General features: G+C 37.4%; 1 protein-coding gene across 1 annotated transcript; it reads right to left on the reverse strand.

Annotated features, from left to right (window-relative positions):
• Positions 1 to 733: 733 nt before the first annotated feature.
• LOC144040253 (uncharacterized) lies at positions 734 to 12,238 on the reverse strand. Its single transcript, XM_077554299.1, has 11 exons — positions 12,030 to 12,238; positions 11,032 to 11,277; positions 9,386 to 9,847; positions 7,587 to 7,763; positions 7,303 to 7,443; positions 6,112 to 6,194; positions 5,770 to 5,867; positions 4,621 to 4,770; positions 4,435 to 4,539; positions 3,012 to 3,281; positions 734 to 1,338 (listed from the first exon to the last, which is right to left on the reverse strand). Exons 2-11 carry the CDS (start codon positions 11,190 to 11,192, stop codon positions 1,120 to 1,122), a joined length of 1,866 nt encoding a protein of 621 aa, XP_077410425.1. The 5' UTR covers positions 11,193 to 11,277; positions 12,030 to 12,238; the 3' UTR covers positions 734 to 1,119.
• Positions 12,239 to 12,515: the final 277 nt, after the last annotated feature.

Below are 12,515 nucleotides of genomic sequence, written 5' to 3' on the forward strand. Positions count from 1 at the left end.
TATTGTTCTTTTGGATTTTTTTCTAATTTCTCCATTCTTGATTCCCCTCCCCCATACTTCATTTTTTTCTGTCATTTTCTTGTATTAATATTTTGGGTTTTTAAATTTTTAATGAATATTTTTTCATAATTTATTTTCCCAAAATATTTCCTGAATTTGTCCTCTATTTTAATACACAATTAATCCCCGTACACGGACAGTTCAGCACCCGCAGATTTGCATATTCAGATCTTTTTCAAAAAATTCCCCCCCGTTTTTCATATTGTTGGGTACTTTTTTGTTTATTTATGGGACCACCCATTTTTCATAGAAAAAAGTAAATGTTTATCAGTTTTTGTTTTTTTTGGAATTTCTAGGTTTTAATATAGTTTCCAGTCTTTATTCTGGTATTTATTATATATATTTTTGCATTTTTAATGTATTTTTTTTTAAACCTTATTTATTGGTGTATCTGTATTTTTTCCTCATTTCTATTTTCCCCTCCATTTTTTTTAACACTTGAGTTTTTATCTTTCTGCATTTTTCAACTCATGTATTTTTTAGATATTCTTTTTTTAAAACCAGCTTAGTGAGTTACATAAGTACTCTTGCCACTCCCATGAGCAAACAAACCCCTTTTGTAAATCTACCTTCTGACCTTTCCCTACCGTTACACCTCACCTGGCGACCAATCGTTAGTCCTCAGCCATTTGTGCGCTTGCGACGGGATTGACGGACGGAAGCGGAGGCCAAGTGATTCTTTGTGCTTTTGTTTTATTGACGAGCGAGAGGCCACATTCATTCACTCTTGTGCATTTGAGTTGTAAGGCAACAGGGAGGAGCACGCGGGCCTTTGGCGGCTGGTGGCACGCCCCCCCCCTCCTCCTCCTCCTCCCCCCTCCTCTCCGGCTTGGAAAAAGGCAACGCGTTATGCACAACACTCGCTCACAAAACAAATAAAACTTCCCGCGCTCATGTCACGCGAGCACCTGATTTCATCGTTCCACAGCAGTCTGGATTAAAATTATAAATTAATGAAAAAAGAAAAAAAAGAGCCACCGTTCCAGTGTAGGGAAGGGAAAAAAAAAAAAATGGGAGAAGGACCTGAGGTTTTTGGGGTTTGCATGGGAGGAGAACTCCTCAGTCGGCCGCCGCCGCCGCTTGCTCCGCCTCCTCACGGTCCGCGTACGCGACGGGCACGTTGTAGTGGCGGTCGTCTTCGGTGACGAGGCTGACGCGGGGCCAGTCGTCCTTGTGCTCGTCGGGGTAGCAGGCCACAAATTCCTCGCCGTCGACCATGTACAGGCGGTACACCTGCAGGGTGCAGCGCAGGGCGTCGCCCAGCAGGCACATCTCCACCTGACGCATTCCCGGACAATTAGAGGCAAAAATGGAACCTTTTGGTAACCTCATAAAAACACAAAGGGACACTTAATAGACGTGTGGCAAGATGGAATCTAGTCACACCTTTGGCATGTAATTATCATACTTGAGTCACTTCAGTTGCGTCATCTTATCAGGAACTAGAAATAAAAAAAAAATTGGAGCAATAGCAAATTGCCATTGATTTCATGTAATATTAAGGAAAATGCTATAATGGGAGATATTGAGGTTTTCTTTAAAATTATCGTCATTGATTTTATGGGGAGGAAATTTTGTGTGTCAAAAGTATTAATGGTATTTAGTTCTTGGTTATTCAATAATTGAATATTCGTATTGGTATCAGACTGGGAAAAAAAAAAGTTTGCACCATCCGCATTACAATACAAATTCTATTTATAATTTTTTAAATTAAATCTACTAAATGTATTGACCATAAATTTGATAATTTTGTACCTGTATTCGCAGCGCATCTGAATTTATTAAACTGTTTACTATAAATATTTACATATTTTCAATGTATTATATGTACGTACTTTACAATTAATTATTTAAAATTTCAATTTACATTACTTTATTAGTATTTTACTTTTTTTTTTTTTTTTACTATTTGTTTCCACAATTAATTAATAACTTTCAACGCCTTCTTAAAATAAAATAAAAGTAATTTTTCAGATTTTTCAGGAAACACACAAAAAAAATGACCTGGGCAATTATTTTACAAGGGTGACGATTTGATTAAAAAAAATTGTTAATTTTTTTCTTCACGTTTTCCTGATTTTCATATTTTCTTGGCTGACATTTTATTTTTGTTATTAACTCTTTGACTGCCAGACGTTTTCAGAAAAGGGATGCCGTGGGTGCCAGCCGATTTAAGCATTTTTGACTGATCTTTCAAGGTCCACAGAAAATTATGTGTTTGGACTATGGAAACACACATACTACCAAATGAAAGATTGGACTCTCATCTTTCATCAGAAAAAAAAAGTTTGTTTCTACCTTATTCCGTTTTTCAGTAATCAACAATAGAAAATGGTTAGTTTCACCTCAGTTTTGAAAAAAAAAACGTCTTTTAACGTCTTTGGCACTCATCCATAGGATTTTACTAAACGTTATTTAACGTTTTTGGCAGTCAAAGAGTTATTAAAACTCCCTTTTTTTAATTTTATTGTACATGAATTAAAGGTAACAGGTCACAACCAATCACGGTTCACTTGTTTTCTGTGTTTGGTCATGTGACTTCAGCACACTGAGCCATGATTGGCCGTTACCCGTTTCCAGAGCACAAGTGACGTCACGGTCAGTCGAAAGTAAGTGGAAAAAATGTAAAAAAATAAATAAATAAATACATAAATAGAAAATTTAAAAAACAAAATAAAATGATTTTTTAAAAAAGTATTAATTGTACATAAAAAATAATGAAGTTATCACATTAATTATAGACAAAATATTGAATGAATATCTTTATATACAGACTCAAGTCAATTAAAACAAACAATATTTTAAAAAAAGTTTTTTACATTTAAATATTACATCTATTTATACTGCTGAAAATGGCTCAATGAGTCAAGCATCCCTTTAAATGAAGCAAGCAAATCCACTTTCGTATTAAAAAAATCGACCCTGTTAATATTGGACGTAGCGCCGCTCACCTGCTCCAGTCCGGCGCTGACGCCCACGCGGCTCAGATGGTTGGCGAGGAACGCGCGCGGGCAGTCGGAGGAATCGCGGGCAAACAACAGCCAACAGAAGAGCGGCACGTCGCCGCCGCCGCACATGTCGGCGTGCAGCCGGACGGCGCGGCGCAGCATCAGCAGCTTGAGCGCCTCCAGCATGGCCGCCTCCTCCTCGCCTCCCCCGAAGGCGGCGGCGCACAGTTGGCGGCGCTCGGCGGCTGACGGGCAGCGCGCCGCCGCGTGCCACTGCGGGGAAACAAGACGACGGCACGTTGGAAAAACCTGAGCCGCAGCGTAGGGAGTGATGCACACCGACAGTTATATTAAATGAAATAAATAAATGAACCAACAAGAATAGTTGCATGGCGCATAAATGTTAGTTTGTCAAATAATGCATGGACATTACAAGAAAAGGCATCAATGGAAAAAAAAATGTTGCTAAATATGGAGGGCCAAAACGGACAAAATTTTTAATTAATAAAAGTGAAAAACAGATTTTTGTATTTTTATTTTTGAATATATATATACATATATATATCTCCTAAACAAATAAATAAATATATATATTTATATATCCCAAATAAATAAATATATATCCAAAGATAAATAAATAAAATACAAAAATAAAAACGAGATTCAAAAAATAAATAAATAAATAAATATATATCCAAAGATAAATAAATAAAATACAAAAATAAAAACAAGATTCAAAAAATAAATAAATAAATATATATCCAAAGATAAATAAATAAAATACAAAAATAAAAACGAGATTCAAAAAATAAATAAATAAATATATATCCAAAGATAAATAAATAAAATACAAAAATAAAAACAAGATTCAAAAAATAAATAAATAAATATATATCCAAAGATAAATAAATAAAATACAAAAATAAAAACGAGATTCAAAAAATAAATAAATAAATAAATATATATCCCAAGATAAATAAATAAAATACAAAAATAAAAACGAGATTCAAAAAATAAATGTGGAAGTAAATACAAAAAATATATAAATAGAATTAAATATCAATCAATAAATAAAAACGGCTCTGAATTAAACTTCATGCTGACAGAGCATCTGCAGCATAAAATAAATAAATGTGAGAGCAGAGCATTTTTATTTATTGGTTAATATTTAATTATATTTATTTTGTATTTCCACATTCATTTTTATATTTTTATTTATTACTATTATACCTAATATTATATTTAACTTTTATTTATTTATGAAGTTATACATTTTGTTGTTTTTATTTCCATTGATATTTTTTATACCAGTTTTTATTGATTTATTTTTAATTGCGTCCGTTTTTTTGGCCCTCCACATGACTGACAATCAAACGGGCCGCGATGATATCGCCTCGGGTGCAGGCAGCAGTGAATCTGTGTGAACCTTATTTCGGAGGATCTCCAGAGAGTTCTGAAGCCGCTGGGCGACGTCTGGTTGCGTTTCAGTCTCGCCCGGGAACGTCCACTGACCCGTCAGCTCGGACAGATCCTGAAAACGCACGCTTTACTTTTCACCTTCTTTTGTGGTGGAAGCCCAAACGAGCAAGTGAGAGTTCATGTGGACGGTTACCTCGGCAACGTCGCAGTCGTCATCCTGCAGCCACGCGGGCACCTGAGAAGCCTGAGAGAGCACCTGAAACAAGGTGGCCCGCAGGGCGCAGTAGTTGTCCCCCCGAACCTGACGCACGGCCGCAAAGTGCTGCGACAGCTCCGTGTAACCCTGCAGGAGGTAAACAGGAAGTCGATGACAACCAGGAGGCCACCACATTTACTCACTTTTTTTGTCTTCTATTATTTTAAATGAACGGCAAATATTCCCAGCAAGATTTAAAAATCTTTTTTAGAATTTTTTTAGGAGCTATACAATTTTATTATTGCATATTTTCAAACAAAATGTGTTCATTCACTACATTATTCAATTAAGCTTGATTACTATTATAATTATGGTAGATTAATACAAAAAGTGACTACATCGATGTTTTAAATATATTTTAGTTTATTGTTGTAACTAATATGCTTTATCACTGTTTATAATGAATAGATTTCTAAATGTATCGTTTTCTTTCCATGTCATCTTATATGAAATCTAAAATGATCTTAATTTTTTTCTTCTTCAGTATTGCACGTTATGTTAAATTAAATTATATATTACTGTGTAAATGTACATTTTATGTGGTATTTATTTAAAAAAAAAATTCTAACTCTTTGACTGCCAAAAACGTTAAATAACGTTTAGTAAAATCCTATGGAGGAGTGCCAAAGACGTTAAAAGACGTTTTTTTCAAAACAGAGGTGAAACTAACCATTTTCTATTGTTGATTACTGAAAAACGGAGTAAGGTAGAAACAAACTTTTTTTTTCTGATGAAAGATGAGAGTCCAATCTTTCATTTGGTAGTATGTGTGTTTCCATAGTCCAAACACATAATTTTCTGTGGACCTTGAAAGATCAGTCAAAAATGCTTAAATCGGCTGGCACCCACGGCATCCCTTTTCTGAAAACGTCTGGCAGTCAAAGAGTTAAATAACTTAATTTGCACAAAAACAGGCTGCAGAAAGACACATACACATATTTTGTCTCAAAAATAAATATAAAAGAATAAAATTTCATTACTGAAGTGTATCTGGAACACAAAAAAAGATACATTCTATAGTCTTATGACTTTTTTCCATTTCCATAAAAGCAGCAACTGGAACCCGCAGACAAACAATCCACCCACCTTCCGAATGAGAGCACTTTTGGCCGTGTTTCCTCGCCATTCTCGTCGGCTGTAAGACAAAATGTCCACCGCCGGGCCCAAACTGCATCTGGCCTCCGCTGACGAGCAACAAAAGCGAGACGTGACGTACGCTGCACGCCATCATCGGGTACAAATCAAGCGCGCCTGACACGTTGACGGCGGACGGACGTGGCATCAAAATCAAAATGGCCGCCATGCCTGAACTACAGGAACTGTTCATTTTAGAAATATATTTTCAAATAGCATTTTCATTTTTTTTTTGGCCACTAATTGGAATTGTATTGATTTGAAGGCAACGACGTCGTCCCCGGATGAACTCACGTGCGTTGCTCTCCGGCGGCGCCGCTCGCGTGTCGGCGGGAGACGAGGGCGCCTCCTCTTCTTCTCCGTAAAGATCTTCTTCACTGGGAATGACACAGAAAACAAAACAAACAAACATGAAATCTCTTTTCGAAATACATATCGACACTCTTATGGGAAAAACATATATGTAAATTTTTTTAGGTTTTTGGGATGAAACTGAATGCGGACGTCCCCAAAACTTTTTATTTTTTTTTTAAATGGAGAACAAAAATGGACATAAGTGTTTTTCACATACCAGCATTTATTATTATTATTATTTTTTTACGTTTTTGGGATTAAATTAAATGCTGACATCCCAAAAATTTTAAAATAAGGGGGGGGGAATGTTTTTCACATAGCATTTTTTTCCCCATTTTTACATTTCAGTGATGAAACTGAATGCAGACATCCCACAAATATCAAAAAATAATAATTGGGAAAAAATGGACAAAAGTGTTTTTCAAAAAGCAGCATTTTTTTTTAAACGTATTTGGCGATTGAATTGAATGCAGACATCCCAAAAACTTAAAAAATGGGGGGGGGTGGACATGAGTGTTTTTCCACATACGTTTTTTTTTTTTATTTTTACGATTTTGGAATTAAATGAAATCCCAAAAGTGTAAAAATAAGGGGGGGGGGGGGGTGAACGTAAGTGTTTTTCACATAGCATTTTCCCCCCATTTATTTTTTATTTTTTACATTTTAGCAATGAAACTGAATGCAGACATTCCACAAATATTAAAATAAATAAATAAATGGACATAAGTGTTTCTCACATACCAGCATTTTTTAAAACGTTTTGGGGGATTAAATTGAATGCAGACATCCCAAAAATGGAAAAATAAGGAAAAAAACGGACCCAAGTGTTTTTCACATAGCAGCATTTTCCCCCCCATTTTTATTTTTTATTTTTAAGTATTGAATTGAATGCAGAGTTCTCAAAAATGTAAAAAAAAAAAAAGTGTTATTAAGTCTGGTGTACACAAAGCGATTCAGCACAAAAGCCCATATTGGCTTGCGAGGCCCCATGTTGAACCATAATAACATGGTGCGACTGTCAAAGAAAAACTGAGGAAATGCAAAAACTAAAGAAGAGATTGTGGATTTTTTTTCCTGCCCGCACCCGAGCATTTTGCCGCGTCATGAAAACAAACTTTTCGAAAAGCACACCTGCTCCTCAAACTGCCTTCAGCGGGTGTGACTTCACTTTCTTCAGTTTGCCGGTTAACCTCCACGTCCTCCATCTCCTCTTCATCCTCTCGATCCTCTCCAGCGCGCGGCTCCGGGTTTTCCTGCTGCTTTTCAGTCGGGCTGCAGAGAGCAAACATTTTTTTACGGCCTGGCTGCAGGCTATAATCAAGTCATGAGGACATCAATCATGAGCAAATCTGCCTCCTTGTGGTCACGAGGAGAAGTGACACGACACGAGGAGTCATGTTTGAACCCGCGCTGACCCGCTGGCCACTTCGGGCGCGGCCCTTGGCGTCTCCAGGTGGTTCGAGTGCGCCGGGCGTCTCTCGTCACCGCCCAGCTTGGCTTCTGCGGCCTCCGCAGAAGTTTCGTGGCCCGTTTGGTCCTGGCCGGACGTCAACGCGGAACACTCGCCATCTTCAGAGTTCTCGTTCACTGAGCTGCAACGCAGGCAGAAAACAAATCAGATAAAAAAAAAAATTAAAAAAATAAATAATAATAAACCATTAACTCTTTCACTGCCACTGACGTTAAAAGACGTCAAGTAAAAACCTACGGAGGGCTGCCAATGACGTTAAATGACGTCATCCAATTTTTTTTTTTTTTTTTTTTTTTTTGAAACGGGTGCGGGCAAACCTTCCGGAGCTGTGGTGAAAGTTTCAAGGAGGTCTGTTGTGCCTAATGACTATTTTTTGGCCCCTAGAGGGCAGCGATGACTCTCTTTTGACAAGATCGGGTGGGCGTCAGTAGAGGCGGAGCTAGAGCGTCGAGCAGGAGATGAGAATGGAAGACACTTTTTCATTGTCGGTGAAAGCGTTTTACAGAAGTAAAGCACTATTTAGGTGTTTGTGGCATCATTCATGGACAAAAAGAAGTGTACAATTCACTAGAGTGCATGAAATAACATCATTTCACAAAAAGCCGTTTTTCTCCGCTTTTTGTTTCAAAAGAGAGAATTTCGGTGAAAGTAACCATTTTCTATTGTTGATTACTGAAGAACGGAATAAGGTAGAAACAAACTCTTTTTTTTCTGATGAAAGATGAGAGTCCAATCTTTCATTCGGTAGTATGTGTGTTTCCATAGTCCAAACACAACATTTTCTGTGGACCTTGAAAGATCGGCTGGCACTGGCGACATCCCGTTTCTGAAAACGTCTGGCAGTCAAAGAGTTAAATCATAAAGGATTTTGTTTTTGATAAGTATGCTTCTACATCAACACAAAAAAAAGTACAAATTGACCTGATGACATTTGACAGATAAAATCATCATAGCACTTTTACTGTTAAATTTATTATTCAATAAAACGTACACATTTCTGCACTTCGTTTTTTTATTTTAATTGCTCACAAATGACTTTTAGTTTAATTTGACTGTCATTTCCATTATTTATTCTAATGACAGGTAAAATATGGAAAATACAATAAAATGTTAAAATCTAATCATGTAGTCAAATTGTTTTTGGAGCATTTTTTTTAACCTGCAAAAAAAAAAAAACACATAAAAGGGGATTTTCCATTTTTAATGGAAGCTAAATGACTTGTTTTGCATACTATAAACACAATTTTAATCAATATTACATTACATTTCGTTAAATTGTTTTTCAACAAAACAAAATGACATTTATTCATTATTTTTTTTTTTTTTTGGGGGGGGGGGCTGAATAATACTTTGTTACAGATTATTTTTATTGCAGTGGTAATAATAATAATAATAAAAAAAAAAGTGTCCCTAAATTATATTGCTGCTCAAAATGTGGCATATGTTTCACTCTATTATAAAAAACACTTCTTAGATGAACTTGTAACATTCCTTTTCGCTTAAATGTAGCCTGTAACGCAAAACATTTCAATTGTGTAGTGTCTCAGCCTCAACACTAGGGGGCACTATATTAAAGGACTACATACACTAGACGTCCATTATCGGCCCCGATACCGATATCGATGCATCCCAAGTATGAATAAAAGTTACGTAGTTCCGTACCAAGATGATGCAAACTTCCTTGGCGGAGGTAACGATGACAGGGTTAGTAAGTTGACCATATTGCGCTGTCACATGACTCACCAGCTGGACTCGGACGTTTTCTCCCGACACGTTTTTTCGGCCTCCTCGTCTTCATCGTTCCAACAAAGCGTCGTCGCCGGCGTGCAGCCATTCGCCACTTTGGAGCCCGCGTCGCCCCCCACGTCGTCACGGCGACAAACGTCTGACACGTCGTCACCAACAGACATTTGCGCTTCGTCTGGGCCGCCATCTTGGATTTCAACCTGCACAGGTGAGGCCGGACGCCAGTCGCCACCTTCCCATTGGCGGTCGGCTTCCCGCGGGAGGTCGGGTGATCCTTTTCGCGCCGGGAAAGTCTCCGGACTTTTTTCTATGCCGGCGTTTTCTTCCAGCGCGTCTTCCCGCAGTAAGGATCCGTTTTCCCGCGCGACAATCGTCTCGGACGGGTCCAATTGGGGGAGGAGCGTTAGCTGCGCGTCGTCCGTGTTTTCAGTTTTTAATGTCACCGTGTCGGTCATCTTCCTGGGTGGCAAAAAAAAAAAAAAAAAAAAAAAAAGAAGACAAAAATACTAAATACGGACATTTATGTTCATTAAAGATAGCTCTGATTGTAAATAATTCTTACAATAATTAATTAATTATGATAACAAAAGCTCAAAAGATAGCTAGTGGTATATTTTTGGGTTGTTTGCTAGTTACCAGTAGAATAAAAATAAATAAATAAAATACAAATCCCAAATTATTTTTGTCGAGATCCCTGATTTTTAACTCATTCACTGCCATTGACGGCTATAGACGTCAAAAATTATTTTTTAACAAATTCTATTAGTTTAACATTTTTTCCCACTTTAGTTAACACGAGTATGAAAGCCTAGATTTTTTTTATTGTATTAGAACAGATATAAAATGCGTGATTAATCGTGAGTTAACTAGTGAAGTCATGCGATTAATTACAATTAAAAATTGTAAGCCCCTCCTTTTTAATAATCTTTTCTTTAAAAAAAAAAAAAAAAAAAGATTATTAAAAATTTTAAAAATTAATAAAAGAAAAGATTATTTAAAATTAGGGGCATCAGGCGATTAAAATTTGTAATTGTAATTAATCACATGACTTCACTAGTTAACTCACGATTAATCACAAATTTTATATCTGTTCTAAATGTACAAAAAAATATTTCTAGGTTTTTATACTCTTGTTAACAAACGTTAAACTAATAGAAATAGTTCAAATGAATTTTTGACGACTATAGCCGTCAATGGAAGTGAATGAGTTTTTAAAAAATTCACTTAGTTTTATAATTATAATTTTCAACTGAAAAATCAAAATCCATCATTTTAATAATAAAATTAACATGTAAAAAAAAAAAAGCTATAATGTTAAAATAAAGAATTTGTGGATAACTACGCTGCATTAGGCTTCGTTAATTGCATCAAAATCATATTTTGTTTCCTTTATTATTTGTAATAAAAGACCTCACGTCTCATCGCGAGTCGGCCGGCGTCCATTTTAAACATCCACTTAAGGAAATAAGAGTTTTCCATTCCCTCGCTACGCGTCGACAACTACAACATTCACAAGAAACCCTTCAAAAAGTTTCAATAATTACAGTATTTGAGCATTTCTCTCGGGAAATAGTTTTCATGAGTGGCTGATGCAACACTTGGGGGACATCTCAAATCATTCAGGAAAATTGCTCAAGTCTCACCTTATGTCTCCTTGCGGGCCACACGTGCCCTTCACACTTCCCGTCGTCGCCACCAGGTGGCCGGCGGGCACAGCGGCCACTTGGGTGTCATCTTTCAGCAAACCGCTTCGCTCGTCTCGACTGCCGCAGGGACTCTTTGGGCGACAGCAGCAGGCCCCCATTGGAGTGCCCCCCACGACACGCACGCGGGGGCCCGACGGCGTCGCCTCGGGTCCTACCAAGGCCGCTGGATCGGGATGCTCATGTCTAAAACAACAATGTGACGGGGTTATCGCACAAAGTGGCTGCTTCTTCATCCTCAAAAAAAAAAAAGAAGCAAAAATGGTGAACACGTTTCAGTATTAAATATTCAGTGCAGAAGCCACAACAACAATAAACAATTTGCTCACCCAACACGCGACTCAATCATTTTTTTGTGCGTGAGTAGATCAGTGGCGGTGAACCTATTTTCTCATTCATGTAAAATATGACAATTGGTTAAAAAAATACAAAAATAATTATCATAATAGAGCATTGAAAAAAAAATCGATATTTAGAAGCAGCAAAACGTCATTTGCAGGCGACCGCGGCTGAAGTTGGATGACTGCTACATCGATTGCTTTGGCCTGGCTTTACCGAATGATCCGGAAGTGACGTTTTGCTGCTGAACTAGCATTTGAATATAGAATTTTAAAAGTGTACATTGAATACTTCGATGGTAAAATGCAGTGTTAATAATTCAAATTGAGAATCTGATGGCACAGATACCTCCACAGTGTACCTAACGTTTTGGTTAAGTGACTCTCCACTGGGTTTTGCAGTATTTACAAAAATCATCGCAGATTGATGCTGACTCCTTTAGCAACACATACAACGCACATTCGACATTTAACAACACAGATGATAATAAATGTAAGACACACGAGTGACATGACCCGCGCAACAACACGTTCAACTACAAACTGACACGCTACGACGACGCAAAAAAAACATCAGAGATTGAAAAGGACGTGGATTACCTAAAGACACTGCGGAAAGCGTCCAAAGTTGACAGTCTGGGGCGGCCATGAAACGCAGGAGCTGCTTTCGCTTTCGCTGAGCCGAAATCACGATAATTAGCCGGCTAGCATTTTGGGGAAACTTCCACCAGACAAACACGCCGCTAGCTCGCAGACTCGACGCGGTTGCTTTATGAACAACAGCGACGCGCCGAGGCGAGTCTGCGGTGGTGCGCCAGAACATTTTACTGTAAAAAAAAAAAAATCACATAAAATAAAAAGGGGGCTGTGCGGTAGGACGCAGAACATCTGTCAAGTGGCTTTGTGCGAGTAGCAATAATATGTAAACAAAGGGTGGTGTTTTTTTTTCTCATATAACTTTATTAAACAAGTTCAAACAGAATATACAAAAAAAATTGTGAACACTACACAAACACGTTATTAATACAGAAAAAAACAAAGAAGCCAGGGGGGATATTTAAATAAAAACATTTTTTAAAAAAGCCA

Source organism: Vanacampus margaritifer, chromosome 20 (assembly GCF_051991255.1).
Source record: "Vanacampus margaritifer isolate UIUO_Vmar chromosome 20, RoL_Vmar_1.0, whole genome shotgun sequence".
NCBI classification, from domain to species: Eukaryota; Metazoa; Chordata; class Actinopteri; order Syngnathiformes; family Syngnathidae; genus Vanacampus; species Vanacampus margaritifer.